The 17708-nt window shown below is 45.0% G+C and overlaps 1 protein-coding gene and 1 non-coding gene across 3 annotated transcripts in view; one reads left to right on the forward strand and one right to left on the reverse strand.

Moving 5' to 3' along the window:
* Positions 1 to 288: 288 nt before the first annotated feature.
* On the reverse strand, positions 289 to 416 carry LOC115835746. Its single transcript, XR_004030769.1, has one exon. It is a non-coding gene; the product is annotated as a small nucleolar RNA SNORA41 (small nucleolar RNA).
* A 15134-nt stretch (positions 417 to 15550) lies between these two features.
* SLC30A4 (solute carrier family 30 member 4) overlaps positions 15551 to 17708 on the forward strand; it is a 35845-nt gene continuing 33687 nt past the window's right edge. For both annotated transcript variants that reach the window (XM_003266870.4, XM_030814137.1), the window contains exons 1-2: positions 15551 to 15766; positions 15905 to 16409. In XM_003266870.4, coding sequence (XP_003266918.1) covers positions 16019 to 16409 — 391 coding nt within the window. In that variant the 5' untranslated portion in view covers positions 15551 to 15766; positions 15905 to 16018. The remainder of the gene's footprint in view (positions 15767 to 15904; positions 16410 to 17708) is intronic.

Raw genomic sequence — 17708 nt, forward strand, 5'->3', positions numbered from 1 at the left:
ACAGGCGCCTGCCACCACGCCTGCTAATTTTTTTTTATTTTTAGTAGAGATGGGGTTTCACCATGTTAGCCAGGATGGTCTTGATCTCCTGACCTCGTGATCTGCCCTCCTCAGCCTCCCAAAGTGCTAGGATTACAGGCGTGAGCCACCACGCCCAGCCCAAAATTATTATTTTTTAAAAAGAACAAGACGCAGCATTATTCAAATACTGAATTATATTTTTTCCAAGTCTTCTTAATTTGTTTTGAAATGGATCATCTCTTGCCAAACAAAACTACAGAATACATCTTGTGTCTGTCACACATATGCCTACTCTCTGTTTTGCTAAGAAAGAGGTGTTTAATCCTCTTTTCTTTCCCACAGAGAAATGTAACAACTGCTACCATAAGAAGAGCTGCAGACCAATAGTGGTGGAAGTGAAATTATTTATTATCTGGCCTTTTACAGAAAAAGTTTGCCAATTCCTGAGCTAGATAATCAGAAGAGCCTATAAATCTGACCATGTGATCTGACAATTGACAAACGAGCTCTCGTGGGAGCAAGTGCAAAATAAGGCACTTTGAGATAAAAATATCCAAACTATTTACAAAAGGAAGACAGGCCTATGAGCTTTGAGGTCACAACTCAGGACTAAACACAACTGGGAGGATTAAAGTTAGCTAGAGTAGTAGTACGTGAATGTCCTCCCCTAAATCATAACAATCAGTACACAGTAGAGGGGGTTGGTTATCTGTGGGCCTCACCTGATGTGGGCCTGGGGAAAATTTTCCAGGAAAACTAGACTAGGATTTTGCACTTTCACTTAAAAATTACACATAGGAAGAAGCAGAGGTTGCAGTGACCCCAAATGATGCCACTGCACTCCAGCCTGGGCAGCAGAGCAAGACCCTGTCTCCAACCAACCAACCAACCCTTTTCTCCTTTCAAAACCTTTGTTCTAGGCTGGGTGTGGTGGCCCACGTCTGTAATCCCAGCACTTTGGAAGGCCGAGGCGGGTGGATCACCTGAGGTCAGGAGTTCAAGACCAGCCTGGCCAACATGGTGAAACCCCGTCTCTACAAAAATACAAAAATTAGCCAGGCATGATGGCGGGTGCCTGTAATCCCAGCTACTTGGGAGCCTGGAGCGGAAGAATCGCTTGAACCCAGGAGGCGGAAGTTGCAGTGAGCCAAGATCGTGCCATTGCACTCCAGCCTAGGTGACAGAGGGAGACTCTGTCTCAACAAACAAACAAAAACCTTTGTTCTAGCTCTAAGGTAACTTGCCTTCTCATATCACTGGTCCTGTGAAGCGGGCCATCCAGGGAAATGGCAAAGGTGTATCCCCCAGGATTATGAAGATAACCACAACAGTAATCTACTCAGTCTCTCAGGGCAGTGTTTAGCATGCATTAGCTTCCCCAGCCTGACCCACAGGTGTCATTTCCACACCTGCAAAGCTGCAGAACTGACCTGGGACCTTGATGGCTCTAGCAGGGTTCTGGCCATGGGGGCCCTGCCTGGATGTGGCTGGCCTCCCTCTGGCACAACTCTGACCTCTTCCATTTTCATGTAACAGGAGTCACATCCAGAGTTCCCTGAGAAGACATAACCCAGACCAGTGTGCTGCAGGGCCCAAAAGGAACAAGGTGTCTTTCCCAAGTAAGATTCTCTCCCCATCCAGAAAAGACTCCGCCAATATCAGGGTCCCAGAACCTAGTCTAATGCCCAGGTAAATTAGTCCCAGTAAACTGAAAGTCCCATGTCCTGGGAACCCCCCTCAGTCCCAAGCAAACCAGGCTGGTCACTTGCCAGACAGGTTCCTCATTTACAATAGGCCTTTTATCCTACTGTTCCCCAGGGCTCACCTGGGGCTGCTCCACAGTTTCTACTGCCCCAAGCCCAGCATTCAGAATATTCAGAGCTGCTCCTGCTTAGGAAGGAGAGAGGACAGCATGGGCTGAGGGGGTCAATGGAGACAAGATTGGGATCAGAGAAGATCAGGAGACTAAGGAGAAGGGGTTCCCCAGGAGCCCCAGCTGTTAGACAGTTGGATCTAAAACTCCTGTCTTTAATGTTTGCTTGTGCTTCTGTTCATACAATGAGGATTAAACAGTTACCCGAATCAGGAAAGTTTTTCAGCATTTACATTGTTTAGGGATAAGGAAGAACTACTAAAGGGAAGGCTGCCTTAAATCCTATTGTAAATGAGCAGAATGTAAATTATTCAAATATAAATAACAAAGAGGAGGGTAAAACTTTGTTGGTCACTATAAAATAGCTGTAATAACTACAGTAATTTCTATCTAATTACCATGTGGCATAGGGATTGTGAGACACTGCATCATGCATATCATACACCAAGCTCTTTGTGATAAGGGCAACAAATTCTGCTCCATTGTGTGTGCTCTTGTGGTCAGCTTAAAATCACTAAAGGTAAAATTTGGCTTAGACTTGGGATTTGCTTCAGGGAACACAGGCAGTTCAACAGCAGGTGAACTTGTTACATTTGATTCTGGGAGGACCAACATAAAGATACCTCAAAAAAATTAACGTCATCTTTATTTGTAAGGGAATTCTGGGAAAAGTTCAAAGTACTTTGCAGGTTTTAATCTAATTAATTCTCACAATAACCCCTCAAAGGAGTTTATACAATGGCCTTCATTGTTTGAAGCCACAAGTTACTAGAGGCCACAAAAGAGTCACTTTGTCTGCAGTTGCTTCTTTGTCCTGGCTTGATTCGTAAATGTTATAATGTTCTTTGAAATAGATATAGTATAAATATGAACTATGAGTGTATTAATAATCACTGATCTTATAAGACACATTGGTATCACCACTTAAAAAAATTCCTTAGAGGGTGGGGGGTGGGGAGGGATAGCATTAGGAGATACACCTAATGCTAAATGACAAGTTAATAATGGGTGCAGCACACCAACATGGCACATGGATACATATGTAACAAACTTGCACATTGTGCACATGTACCCTAAAACTTAAAGTACAATAAAAAAAAAAACCAAAAAAACAAAAAAAAAATTCCTTAGAAATGGCCTTACACTCCAGCTTAAAGAAATAGAAATTTCTTTAAGGAAGAATTTAAGGTTATGGATAAACTCTCTAAGATTAAAATATTTGCATATATTTGTCCATGAGTATTTACAGGGTTCCTGCTGCAAGTATGAGATCAGATGCTATGGCTGCAAAAACAGCTTAGGATAGGAATGAAGTAACAATGTGTGGTGGAGTTCTAAATAAGTTCTAAATAAGTCAGAATGCGTCATTAATAAACCAAAGACTGGGTTTAGCAATCCTAAGAAGAGACGAACGTAAGTGGAAAATTCTTTCTTTTTTGAGACAAGAGTCTTGTTCTGTCACCCAGGCTGGAGTGCAGTGGCGCGATCTTGGCTCACTGCAACCTACGCCTTCCAGGTTCAAGTGATTCTCATGCCTCAGCCTTCTGAGTAGCTGGAATTACAGGCGTGCACCACCACGCCCGGCTAATTTTTGTATTTTTACTAGAGATGGGGTTTCACCACATTGGTCAGGCTGATCTTGAATTCCTGGCCTCAAGTGATCTGTCTGCCTCGGCCTCCAAAAGTGCTGGAATTACAGGGGTGAGCCACCACCCCTGACTGAGAATTCTTGATGATTAGCATTTGTCCATACCCTTGCTTTGTAGTTTAGTTCAGGTGGCATGGTCTTTAATGTCTCTTTCTGGTAAAGTGGTAAAGGAAGATGCTTTCACATACAAAATCTCATTTGATTCTTACAGTGTCCCAATGAAATAGGTAAGACAAACATTATTTTCCACTTTTTACAGACAAGAAAATAAGCTGAACAATTATTAATATTACACTGCTAGGGGTCACAGTGAATGGATTACAAAATTAGAAGCTGAATCAGTTTCTCTGAGTTCTATTGTGGTGCTCCTGTCTATGATGAAACTCCCAATGTATTTCCAAGTTCAGCCTTCCACCCTCAACTTTAAGCTCCTCTAGCCCAGCCACCACCTCAGACTCTGGGGCTGGTATCCTAACTCCCAAAACCCCTTCTCATCTTGGACCTCCTATTCCTGCTAATTTCAGCCAGATATGCTTAGAGAAATCTATAGGAACATTTACTTTAAAACTAAGGGTGTCAGTTTGGCCGGGCGCGGTGGATCACGCCTGTAGTCCCAGCGCTTTGGGAGGCCAAGGCGGGCAGATCACCTGAGGTCAGGAGTTCGAGACCAGCCTAGCCAACATGGTGAAACCCCATCTCTACTAAAAATACAGAAATTAGCCAGGCATGATGGCACATGCCTGTAGTCTCAGCTACTTGGGAGGCTGAGGCAGGAGAATCGCTTGAACCCGGGAGGTGGAGGTTGCAGTGAGCCGAGATTGTACCATTGCACTCCAGCTCAGGCAACAAGAGCAAAACTCTGTCTCAAAACAAAACAAAACAAAACAAAAAACTAAGGGAAAGCAAAAAACAAAGCTATGAAACAATGAACTTGACTAAATTTCGGTTTTGGCTGGCAGGTTGGTTTGCCTTACAGGGTACATGGGCTCTTGACCCTCTCTTTTATCTCCTCCCTGTCCAAAAGGGGGCCTTTGCCATCCTTGGGCAATTCTGTTATCTATTTTGGGTCCTTCTTCTCTTTCTCCTCCCTGAGAGGAGGTATTAAATTGAAACTCCAGCTACTCTGTCAGAGGCATTTAAACCAGAGCAACTCCATCTTGAATAGGGGCTGGGTAAAATAAGGCTGAGACATACCGGGTTTCATTCCCAGACAGTTAAGGCATTCTGAGTCACAGAATGACATAGGAGGTCGGCACAAGATACAGGTCATAAAGACCTTGCTGATAAAACAGGTTGCAGTAAAGAAGCTGGCCAAAACCCACCAAAACCAACATGGGGATGACAGTGACCTCTGGTCGTCCTCACTGCTACCCTCCCACCAGCATCATGACAGTTTACAAATGCCATGGCAACATCAGGAAGTTACCCTATATGGTCTAAAATGGAGAGGCATTGCCCAACATGGCAGCTCATGCCTGTAATCCCAGCTCTTTGGGAGGCTGAGGCAGGTGGATCAAATGAGGCCAGGTGTTCGAGACCAGCCTGGCCAACATGGTGAAACTCTGTCTCTACTAAAAATACAAAAATTAGCCATCCTGAGTGACAGAATGAGACTCTGTCTAAACAATAATAAATAATAAAAAGGGGAGGCATGAATAATCCACCCCTTGTTTAGCATATGATCAATAAATAACCATAAAAATGGGCAACCAGCAGCCCTGAGGGAGTCGCCATTCTTTATTCCTTTACTTTCTTAATAAACTTGCTTTCACTTTACTGTATGAACTCATCTCAAATTATTTCTTGTATGAGATCCAAGAACCCTCTCTTGGGGTCTGGATCAGGACTCCTTTCTGGTAACAACTCATAGAAGGAATAAACTATTACACTCACTGTAGTTGTGTATCACATCACTAACCCTTGTTCCACGCATTCAACAACTTTCATCCCCTCCTGAAGAAGATAAGGGGACACATTCTAAAACATCCTATAGGAACCTCCTACGGCCACATACGCCAATAGAGATGCATTCTTGGGATGGGGAATATGCAGAATTTGAACCTCAACCAAGTAGCATCTTCTCCCATATTTCACTTTTAAAAAACTTTTCCACTTTCTTTTTACTCATTTTCAATGGGAATTTCACAGGATGACGATGAAGTGTCAAGGTTCTTGCAAACCATTGATACATGAAACAGGGATCTCTCCTGACATGCTTCAGAGTCTAGATGCTTTTCTATAGAGCATTCCATTTTTGGGCAGAAAGAAACTGAGCAGATAGTGTGGGGTAATGGTTAAGAGATTGAGCTCAGAAACAAAGCTGATCCAAATTGAGTTCTTGCTCTGTTTGCTAACTGCACTATCCTGACCAAGATACTTAACCTCCCTGAGACTCTATGTCTTCATCTACGTAAGAAATAACAGCTTGAGGCACATGTCCTCAGGACCTCCTGAGGCTGTGTCAAAAGTAAAAAAAAAAAAGGAAAATAAAAATAAAAAAAACAATAATAATAGCTGGCATTGATTGAACGCATACTGTGTGCTAGGAATTATGTGTGCTGAGTTTTACATGCTTTACCGGCATTATTTAATCCGTAGTAAACCCTTGTGAAGTGGGTACTATTATTATATCCATTTTATATGTAAGAAAATTGAAGCATAAAGAGATTAAATAGTTTGCCAGAGACCATCCAACTACAAGTGGTGAGGCCAGGACTCAAACACAATCTGACTCCAAGATCCATGCTTTCAATCACTACCTTCATCACAGTGATGCGGTAATGATTAAATGAGCTAATGTAAGTCAGGTGCCCTCATAGTGCCTGGCACACAAGCCTTAAGTATCCTAGCTATGATATTATTTTCAGTAGGTTTTTTTGTTTGTTTTGTTTTTTTTAATGAGATGGAGTTTTGCTCTGTCACCTAGGCTGGAGTGCAATGGCACAATCTCAGCTCACTGCAACCTCCGCCTCCCAGGTTCAAGAGATTCTCCTGCCTCAGCCTCCCAAGTAGCTGGGATTACAGGCACCCACCACCACAGCCAGCTAATTTTTGTTGTTGTTGTTTGAGACAGAGTCTCACTCTGTTGTCCAGGCCGGAATGTAGTGGCACGATCTCGGCTCACTGCAACCTCCGCCTCCAGGATTCAAGCAATTCTCCTGCCTCAGCCTCCTGAGTAGCTGGGATTACAGGTGTGCACCACCAAGACCTGATAATTTTTGTATTTTTAGTAGAGACGGTGTTTCACCATGTTGGTCAGGCTGGTCTCGAACTCCTGACCTCGTGATCGACCTGCCTCAGCCTTCCAAAGTGTTGGGATTACAGGCGTGAGCCACCAAACCCAGCCCTAATTTTTGTATTTTTAGTAGAGACAGGGGTTTCACTATGTTGGCCAGGCTGGTCTCAAACTCCTGACCTCAGGTGATCTGCCCACCTCAGCCTCCCAAAGTGCTGGGATTACAGGTGTAAGCCACAACACCCAGCCATTTTTTTCAAGAGATATCTGGGCCAGAAAACAAATTTTGACATAGGAAATTTTGTGTCCATCCCTTTCAACTGCCCCAAGGTATGTGTCTTGCAATTCAGTTGACAGGCTTCTGCTATTGCCTAAATCTGCATATTATGAGTTGCCTGGTTGAGAGACTAGCTAAATGGTTGGCAACCTTTTCCATCTGCCATGCAAGAAGTTATTCAGGCTGGGCTTGGTGGCTCGTGCCTGTAATCCCAGCACTTGGGAGGCTGAGACAGGAGGATCACTTCAGCCCAGGAGTTCAAGACCAGCCTGGGCAATATAGTGAGACCCGCCCCCCCGCCCCGTCTCACTAAAATAAAAAATAAATAAATTCTTCAGACTAGAAAAACATATGAAGTCTCTTAAAAAAGAATGGCATACTGAGCAATAGCTAGCAAACAGAATTTTAGGCAGTACCGAGATTGTACGTGTGCACTGTTTCAAAAGTTCATTTGTCTATTATTATAAACCCTGAGTGCGTAGAAATAAGGTTGCAAATTGTAGTTACATTCCAAGCCTATTTGCAGAAGTCTATGTATTTAGCCCATTTTGAAGCTCAATGATAGAAATCATGCCACTAGTCTGAGAGCAGGCTGAGGAACAAGAGCCCATGTGATAAAGGAATAAGAAAAGTGTCTTTCCTGGTATGCAGGAAAATTGATACGTAATATATTAGTTATCTATAGCTGTGTAACGAAGTATCCCAAAACTTGCCATCTTAAAACAAACATTTCGTATCTCACACAGTCTCTGTGGGTCATCTGAGAATGGCTTAGCTGGGTGGTTCTGGCTCTGGATTTCTCCAGGTTTTAGTTAGCACTGCCCAGTCTATAGTTATCTGAAGGCTTAGCTGGGACTAGAGGGTCCATTTCCAAAATGGTTCACTCACATGGCTGTTGGCAAGAGGCCTCACTTCCTCATCACACAGGCCTTTCCACAGGGCCACTTGAGTTCCTCATGACACAGTAGCTGGCTCCTCCTAGTGCAAGTGATCCAAGTGTGAGGATGAGGAGGCAGCTGCAATACCTTTTATGACCTAGTCTTATAAGTCACACAGAGTCACTTCTGCCATATTCATTATAGGCCACAGGCAACTCATTTAGTGCAGTCCACGCTCAACAGGAAGGAAATTAAGCTCCACCTCTTGATGAGTAGAGTATCACAGAATTTGTGGATATACTTTAAAATCACCATATAGAGTTTTTGTTGTCCTCCCATCACTTTCTCCAGGTACCCAGTGAGAAAAATAATAAAAACAAACTGGGATGCAGAACTGCAGCCCTATTCAACAAAGCTTGCTGTAAGTACCCAAAACAATTCACGCTCTTGCCTTAACTTTTCTTAAAAACATTTATCCACTTTCTTTAAATGGAATCTTGTTTGAAGGATTTATACTAAAGAGAAAATGATCACACTCCTAAAATATTTTCTTTATCCATTTGTATCTCTCATTAGTAGAATTTCAGACAGTAAAACAAAGTGAAATTCAAAACAACTACAAAAAAACCTACTCCCAAACCAGGTGCACTCAAATATTTGGAGTTAGGAAAGCAACCCCCAGCAAGATCTCTCCTTTCAGCGGATTATTACCAGAGTGCCCTGGTTAACTGGGAAATAGTTTTCCCTTCCTGGTCTAGGGAACATGGAATCTCTGATCTGGGTTTCCTACCTTGATTCTCGTGGCTGCAGCTCTGTAGAAATATGATGGGCATTTAAATCCGAGGAGTCATATTTAAAGGAGTTGATTTCTTGCATCTGAGGCATACGAGATTCTAAAGTGCCATTTCAATCTTCAGAGGAAAATGATGTTTCATGTGACTTTTTATTGTATTTTTTGTAGCTTGAAATTTGGTAATACATGTAGACTGTTATAAAAATACAACATTCATAAACGCTGGATAGGCCGGGCGCGGTGGCTGACGCCTGTAATCCCAGCACTTTGGGAGGCCGAGGTGGGCAGATCACGAGGTCAGGAAATCGAGACCATCCTGGCTAACACGGTGAAACCCCGTCTCTACTAAAAATATAAAAAATTAGCCGGGCGTGGCGGCGTGCGCCTGTAGTCCCAGCTGCTGGGGAGGCTGAGGCAGGAGAATAGCGTGACCCCGGGAGGCGGAGATTGCAGTGAGCCAAGATTGCGCCACTGCACTCCAGCCTGGGCAACAGAGTGAGACTCGGTCTCAAAAAAAAAAAAAAAAAAACAAAAAAAAAAACGCTGGATAGGCTGGGCGCGGTGGCTCAAGCCTGTAATCCCAGCACTTTGGGAGGCCGAGGCGGGCGGATCACGAGGTCAGGAGATCGAGACCATCCTGGCTAACACAGTGAAACCCCGTCTCTACTAAAAATACAAAAAATTAGCCGGGCGTGTTGGCGGGCGCCTGTAGTCCCAGCTACTCTGGAGGCTGAGGCAGGAGAATGGCGTGAACCCGGGAGGCGGAGCTTGCAGTGAGCCGAGATTGCGCCACTGCACTCCAGCCTGGGGGACAGAGAAAGACTGGGTCTCAAAAAAAAACAAAAAAAAAACGCTGGATAAAAAGGAGTTTGCCCTACAATTCAACTCAAGTAGAAGCTAGGGACTGGACCTTTAAGATGAGCTCTCCTGACAATGTTGTTGTTTTTAACCTAATTTGACTCAATCCAATTTGAGAATATGATGAAAGCTAAAAGGCTTATCCCAGAAAATATACACGTCCTCAAAATTTTGCACATAAGTTTAAGGCCTCCCAAACTCCCTAAAACCCACTCAGAAAATCTAGATTAAGAATCTCTAAAACAGCCAGGTGTGGTAGCTTATGCCTGTAATCCCAGCACTTTGGGAGGCTGAAGTGGGTGGATCACTTGAGGCCAGGAGTTTGAGATCGGCCTGGCCAACATAGCGAAACCTCGTCTCTACTAAAAATAGAACAATTAGGCTGGGCACAGTGGCTCACGCCTGTAACCCCAGCACATTGGGAGGCCGAGGTGGGTGGATCACCTGAGGTCAGGAGTTCGAGACCAGCCTGGCCAATATGATGAAACACCATCTCTACTAAAAATACAAAAAATTAGCTGGGGGTGGTGGCAGGCGCCTGTAATCTCAGGTACCCAGGAGGCTGAGGCAGAAGAATTGCTTGAACCCTGGAGGCAGAGGTTGCAGTGAGCAGAGATCGTACCACTGCACTCCAGCCTGGGCAACAAGCGCAAAACTCCGTCTCAAAAAATAATAATAATAAATAATAATAATAAAAAAAATAGAAAAATTAGCCAGGCATGGTGGTGCTTGCCTGTAATCACAGTTACTTGGGTGGCTGAGGCATGAGAATTGTTTGAACCAGGTAGGCAGAGGATGCAGTGAGCCGAGATCACACTACTGCACTCCAGCCTGAGTGACAGAGCAAGACCCTGTCTCAAAAAAAAATAAAAATAAAAAACTCTAAGGCTTTGCTAGGGGTGCATATTGCCATTCCATTGTGATATTATAATTTAGGTTTAAATCAGAAGCTACTACCGAATTTAAATATTGGCTGGGCGTGGTCGCTCACACCTGTAATCTCAGCACTTATGGGAGGTTGAGGCAGGAGGATCACTTAAGCCCAGGAGTTCAAGGCCTGACAGGGCAACATGGCAAAAACCCATCTCTACAAGGAAAAAAATACAAAAATTAGCCGGGCATGATGACAAGCACCTATGGTCCCAGCTAGTCAAAAGGCTGAGGCAGGAGGATAGATTGAGCCCAGGAGGTCAAGGCTGCAGTGAGCCAAGATTGCACCGCTGTGCTCCAGCCTTGGCAACAGAACGAGACCCTGTCTCAAAAAAACAAAAAACAGAAAACCCACAATTATTTCTTCTTTCTCTTTTTTGGTTTTGTTTTGTTTTGGTTTTTAAAGATGGGGTCTCCGTCTGTTACCCAGGCTGGAGTACAGTGACACAATCATAGCTCACTGCAACCGCCAATTCCTTGGAGGCTTTTAAAAAAATTTTTGGAGAGAAGGGGTCTCAATATGTTGCCCATGCTGGTCTTGAACTTCTGACCTCAAGAGATCCTCTCCCTTTGGCTTCCCAAAGTGTTGAGATTACAGGTGTGAGCTACTGCATCTGGCTGTTTTTTGTTTTTTTGTTAAACAGACCCAAAAGCCAAAAGGACACCTCTATAGGCATACCTTGTTTTATTGTGCTTCACTTTCTCACACTTCTCAGATATTGCCAGTTTTGCAAATTGAAGGTTTATGGCAACCCTGTGTCAAGCAAATCTGTCGCCGTCATTTTTCCAATAGCCTGGGTTCACTTAATGTCTCTGTGTCACATTTTGGTAATTCTCTTAATATTTCAAACCTTGTCATTATTATTATATCTGATATGCTGATCTGTGATCAGTGATCTTTGATATTACTATTGTAATTATTTGGGGGCATCACGAACCTTGTCCATATAAGATGACAAACTCAAGTGATAAATATGGTATGTGTTTTGACTGCTCCATTGACCAGCCATCCCCCTTCACTCTCTCCTTGGCCCTCCCGATTCCGAGACACAATATTAAAATTGGGTCAGTTAATAACCCTATGATGACCTCTAAGTGTTTAAGTGAAAGGAAGAGTTGTATATCTCTCACTTTAAATCAAAAGCTAGAAATTATTAACCGTAGTGAGAAAGGGATATGGAAAGCTGAGATAAGGATGGGCATGGTGGCTCACGCCTATAATCCTAACACTCTGGGAGGCTGAGGTGGGAGAATTGCCTGAGCCCGAGCAGTAGAGGCTTCAGTGAGCTATGATTGTGCCTCTGCACTCCAAAAAAAGGAAAGAAGGAAGGAAGGACGAAAAGAAGGAAGGAAGGAAAGAAGGAAGGAAGGAAGGAATGAAGGAAGGAAGGAAGGAAGAAGGAAGTAAGGAAGGAAGGAGGGAGGGAGGGAGGCAAGGAAGGAAGGAAAGGGAAAGGAGGGGAAGGGGAAGGGGGGAAAGGTAAGGGAGGGAAGGGAAGGAAGGAAAGAAAAAAGAAAGAAAGCTGAGATAGGCTGAAAGCTATGCCTTTTCTTTTTTCTTTTTTTTTTTTTTTTTTTTGAGACGGAGTCTTGCTCTGTCATCCAGGCTGGAGTATAATGGTGCGAGGCTCACTGCAATCTCCGCCTCCCGGGTTCAAGCGATTCTCCTGCCTCAGCCTCCCGAGCAGCTGGGAGCTACTCGGCATATACTACCACACCCAGCTCATTTTCGTATTTTTAGTAGAGACAGGGTTTCACCATGTTGACCAGGCTGGTCTCGAACTTCTGACCTCAGGTGATCCACCTGCCTCAGCCTTCCAAAGTGTTGGGATTACAGGCATGAGCCACCACGCCCTGCACTATGCCTTTTCTTACCCAGGTTGTGAATGCAAATGAAAAGTTCTTTTTTATTGTTTGGGTTTGTTTGTTTGTTTTAAACTTTTATCGCCTGACTCTGGGAAATGGAAAAGTTCTTGAAGGAAATTAGAAATGCCCAGACCAGCCTGGGCAATATAGACCCTGTCTCTATTTAAAAATAAATAAATAAAATAATTGTTTTAACAAAAAAAAGAAAAGTTTGAAGCTAGCAGAGGTTGGTTCATGAGGTTTAAGGAAAAAAGCAATCTCCATAACATAAAAGTACAAGAAGCAGCAGCAAATGCTGATGGAGAAACTGCAACAAGTTGTCCACAAGGTGTAGCTAAGATCACGAAAGGTGACTACAACAAACAACAGATTTTCAATACAGGGGAAACAGCTTTCTATTGGAAGATTCCACCTAGGGCTTTCATAGAGAGAAGTTGATGTCTGGCTTCAAAGCTTCAAAGGACAATCTTACTCTCTTGCTAGAGGCTAATGCAGTCCGTAGCTTTAAGTTAAGGCCAATGCTCATTTACCATTCTGAAAATTCTAGGGCCCTGAGGAATTATTCTAAACCTACTCTACCTGTGCTCTATAAATGGAACAAAACCTGGGTGACTGGCCGGGCGTGGTGGCTCACGCCTGTAATCCCAGCACTTTGGAAGGTCGATGCAGGCGGATTACCTGAGGTCAGGAGTTCGAGACTAGTCTGGCCAACATGGTGAAACCCCGTCTCTACTAAAGACACGAAATTAGCCGGGCGTGGTGGCACATGCCTGTAATCCCAGCTACTTGGGAGGCTGAGGCAGAAGAATCATTTGAACCCGGGAGGCAGAGGTTGCAATGAGCCGAGATTGCACCATTGCACTCCAGCCTGGGCAACAAGAGTGAAACACCATCTAAAAAAAAAATACATGAATAAAAGAAGAAATACCTTTCCTAAGGCTATAGCTGCCATTGATTCCTCTGATGGACCTAGGTAAAGTAAATTGAAAAACTTCTGGAAAGGATTCAGCATTCCAGATGCCATTAAGAACATTCGTGATTCATGGGAGGTCAAAATATCAACATTAACAGGATTTTGGAAGAAGTGGATTCTAACCCTAATGGATGATTTTGAGGGATTCAAGACTTTAATGGAGGAAGTAACTGTAGATGTGGTGGAAATAGCAAGAGAACTAGAAGTGGAACCTGAAGGTGTGACTGAATTGCTGCAATCTCATAAAATTTAAACAGATGAGGAGTTGCTTCTTAAGCAAGGAGAGTGGTTTCTTGAGATAGAATCTACTCCTTGTGAAGATGCTGTGGATACTGTTGAAATGGCAACAAAGGATTTGAATATTCCATAAACAGTTGATAAAGCAGAGGCAGGGCTTGAGAAAACTGGATTGACTCCAAGTTTGAAAGGTCCACTGTGGGTAGAACATTATCAACCAGCATCACACACCATCAAGAACTCTTTCATGAAAACAACAATCAATGTAGCAAATGTCATTGTTGTCTTATTTTAAGGAATTGCCACAGCCACCCCAAACTTCAGCAGCCACCATCCAGATCAGTCAACAGCCATCAACAGGGAGCAAAGACCCTCCAACTAGCAAAGAATATGACTTGCTAAAAGCCTAGATGATTGATAGCTTTTTTTTTTTTCTTTCTGAGACGAAGTTTTGCTCTTGTTGCCCAGGCTGGAGTGTAATGACGTGATCTCGGCTCACCACAACCTTCGCCACCCGGGTTCAAGCGATTCTCCTGCCTCAGCCTCCCTAGTAGCTGGGATTACAGGCATGCGCCACCATGCCTGGCTAATTTTGTATTTTTAGTAGAGACAGGGTTTCTCCATTTTGGTCAAGCTGGTCTTGAACTCCCAACCTCAGGTGATCCGGTGCCTCGGCCTCCCAAAGGGCCGGGATTACAGGCATGAGCCACCACGCCCAGCCGATTGTTAGCATTTTTTAGCAGTCATGTATTTTATTTACTTGTTTATTTATAGAGACAGGGTCTCACTCTATCGCCAGGCTGGGGTGCGGAGGCACAATCATAGCTCACTAATCTCGAACTTCTGGGCTCAAGCGACCCTCCTTCCTCAGAGCAATTAACAAATGTATAGGCCGGGCGCGGTGGCTCACGCTTGTAATCCCAGCACTTTGGGAGGCCGAGGCGGGCGGATCACGAGGTCAGGAGATCGAGACCATGGCGAAACCCCGTCTCTACTAAAAATACAAAAAAAAATTAGCCGGGCGTGGTGGCGGGCGCCTGTAGTCCCAGCTACTCGGAGAGGCTGAGGCAGGAGAATGGCGTGAACCCGGGAGGCGGAGCTTGCAGTGAGCCGAGATTGCGCCACTGCACTCCAGCCTGGGTGACAGAGCGAGACTCCGTCTCAGAAAAAAAAAAAAAAAGTATATATACTTTTTCCTCCCACTCTCCCAATATTTTAAATTAAGGTATGCACACTGTTTTAGACATAACGCTATTACACACTTAATAGACTACATTACAAACATGACTGTATTTGCACTGGGACATGGAACATTTGTGAGACCTCACTTTGTCATATTGCAGTGGTCTGGAACCAAATTCGCAGTATCTCCAAGGTATGCCTGTACTAGATTTTCTGTGCTTGAGTTTAGTACATATCGCAAATACCTTGGAGGCAAAAGGAATACGGCAGAGAACACAGAGGACAATACATATTTGCTGAAAAACAGTAGGACACAGAACTGCTGACGACGACAGCCTTGCCCTCTCCAGTTGACTGCAGCAAATGTTGCCAATTTGCCAGAGACAAGCAATTCGAGGAGAGAAAAGCTGCTTGCCTTTCCAGTTAGCAAGAAAAGTGCAGGGTTTGTCTTCTGCCGAGCACCCGCAACCCAGATCCCGACCCGAGATTCCTGAGACACACTTTTGGTGGAGGGAACTCCTAGCAGCAACGCCCAGTCCCCGGCGTGACCCTCCGACCGCACTTGCCTCCCAGCCTAGGAAGGTGGAAGGGGCCGCCCAGAGTCCCCTCAGTTGGCCAGTGAGTGACCCCTGGGCGGAGGCGGCGCGGGGGCCCCCAAGCCAGCCTCGGGGCGAGGGGCGGGGCGGGCCGCGCGCCCCCGCCCATCGCGGGCGCCCCAGCCCTGCGCGCCGGGCCTGCGTGTCCTCGCGCCGACCCCTCCCTCGCGCGCCTCGCCCGGCGCACGCGCGTGGCCTCGCGCAAGGCGGGGAGAGGCGGCGGCTGTGGGCGTCCGGCCCCGAACCTGTCAGACTTGAGGAGCTGGCCTCCAGCGGCGGGCGCGGCGGACGCGAGCACGACCCCGCTCTCCCGTGGCCCCGGGTGGAGCAGCGCAAGCCGGCCTCGCTGAGCCGGCCGGGGGCGGGGAGATGAGCTGCGGCCCCGCGGCAGCGCCCCAGGTATTAAATAGATGTGCCGCCCTCTCGCGGAGCCCCGGCGGAGCCTCGGGGCCGGCCCTGCGACCCGCCGCCAGCGGCTTTGGAACTTGAGGACAGGGTTGGGCGCCTTTAATTTATAACGTGTTTCGTTTTCCACAGGATGGGGAGGGACGCGCGGCACTGCCCTCGAGAACTGGCGCTCCGGTGAAGTAGGCGCCGCCGGCCGTCCGCCTCCCGCAATCCGTTCCGCACCGCGGTCGCTCAGCCTCTGCCATGGCCGGCTCTGGCGCGTGGAAGCGCCTCAAATCTCTGCTAAGGAAGGATGATGCGCCGCTGTTTTTAAATGACACCAGCGCCTTTGACTTCTCGGATGAGGCGGGGGACGAGGGGCTTTCTCGGTTCAACAAACTTCGAGTTGTGGTGGCCGATGACGGTTCCGAAGCCCCGGAAAGGCCTGTTAACGGGGCGCACCCGACCCTCCAGGCCGACGATGATTCCTTACTGGACCAAGACTTACCTTTGACCAACAGTCAGCTGAGTTTGAAGGTGGACTCCTGTGACAACTGCAGCAAACAGAGAGAGATACTGAAGCAGAGAAAGGTGAAAACCAGGTTGACCATTGCTGCCGTTCTTTACTTGCTTTTCATGATTGGAGAACTTGTAGGTGAGTTGTGTTGCCAACTCACTTTCCGTTTACCTTTCCTCGAGAGTCTTTGTCAAGCTGTAGTTACACAGGCTTTGAGGTTTAACCCATCTTTTCAGGAAGTTTGTATTTATCAAGACACTGATCTCATGTGAAAAGGCCACACGGTTCCAAAGTGCAGCTCAATCTAAGTACAACATAAACTCCCCGAGATAACTTTGACTTTCTCTTCTAGTTGTTCAAACACTGTCATCTACCGTAAAGTTAAGGACGTTATCTTCATTGTATGTCATGTAACTTCCTCTTTTTACAAAGTTCTGGTAAAATATCAGGTTAATTTTCGCAACGTTTAAAATAGTAAATGATCGTAAATAACTTAAGATCATAGAATTTTACAGTATGAAGGGACCTTACTGAACACCTGCTCCACCTCCTTTTTTTTTTTTTTTTCATGTAAGGATTTCCAGGGCACAAACCGGTGAAATAAGTCGTGAGGGCCACTTAGGGAGTTAATGGAAGAGCCACCTCTACAGTCCCAGCATTTTTTCCTCTACATTTGACCTAAGTGGTTTCTTTTATACGATTTCCTTTTGTATTTATAGCCAAGAGATTTGCAAAATTAATTACCAGCTAACATGAAATTTTTGCCTTGTAAGAAGGGCCTGAAATGAACCAGAGGACTCCGCCAAAGTTCTATGAGCCTGGTTTTCTTGTTCATTTTTTAATTATACGAACAATCCGTTCTCAATATAAGATACATTCTTAGTTTAGAGGTTATTTTCAGTCACGTCAGTATAACTACTAACTTCTCAGTGACAGTTTACAAAGTGACATTAAAGCAGGGAGATGATTCTCACACGTTATCTCTTAAATGATGAACCATGACAAAAACAGGTGGCAGTCTAGGTTTAAGATGCTTGACTGGAGGGTTCTATGTGGGAAAAATTATATACATTTCCTACCTTCTTTTTTAACACTCCTCCCCAGGGCTCGCTTCAGCCATGCTGGTCTTCTTTTTCCTCCTACAACTCACAAAGCTCTTTTTGCCTCTAAGGTGTTCAAAGTGGCTGATCCTTCTATCTCAGTGGCTTTCAAATATTTTTTGACCTCACTATAGTAAGAAATACACTTCACATTGTGACTCATTTAGGCATGCATGTGTACATATGTATGAGAATATACACAGGTCACGTGTATAAATATACGTATAACTGAAACAAAAATTTTCCTTCGTGTGATGTATCCTAAGTTTTTCAATTGTGGTCCCAGCTCACTAAATGGATTTCATGTGTCCACTGCAGTAGGTCAGGGCCTTAGTTT

This window comes from Nomascus leucogenys, chromosome 6 (genome assembly GCF_006542625.1).
Source record: "Nomascus leucogenys isolate Asia chromosome 6, Asia_NLE_v1, whole genome shotgun sequence".
In the NCBI taxonomy this organism is placed as follows: Eukaryota; Metazoa; Chordata; class Mammalia; order Primates; family Hylobatidae; genus Nomascus; species Nomascus leucogenys.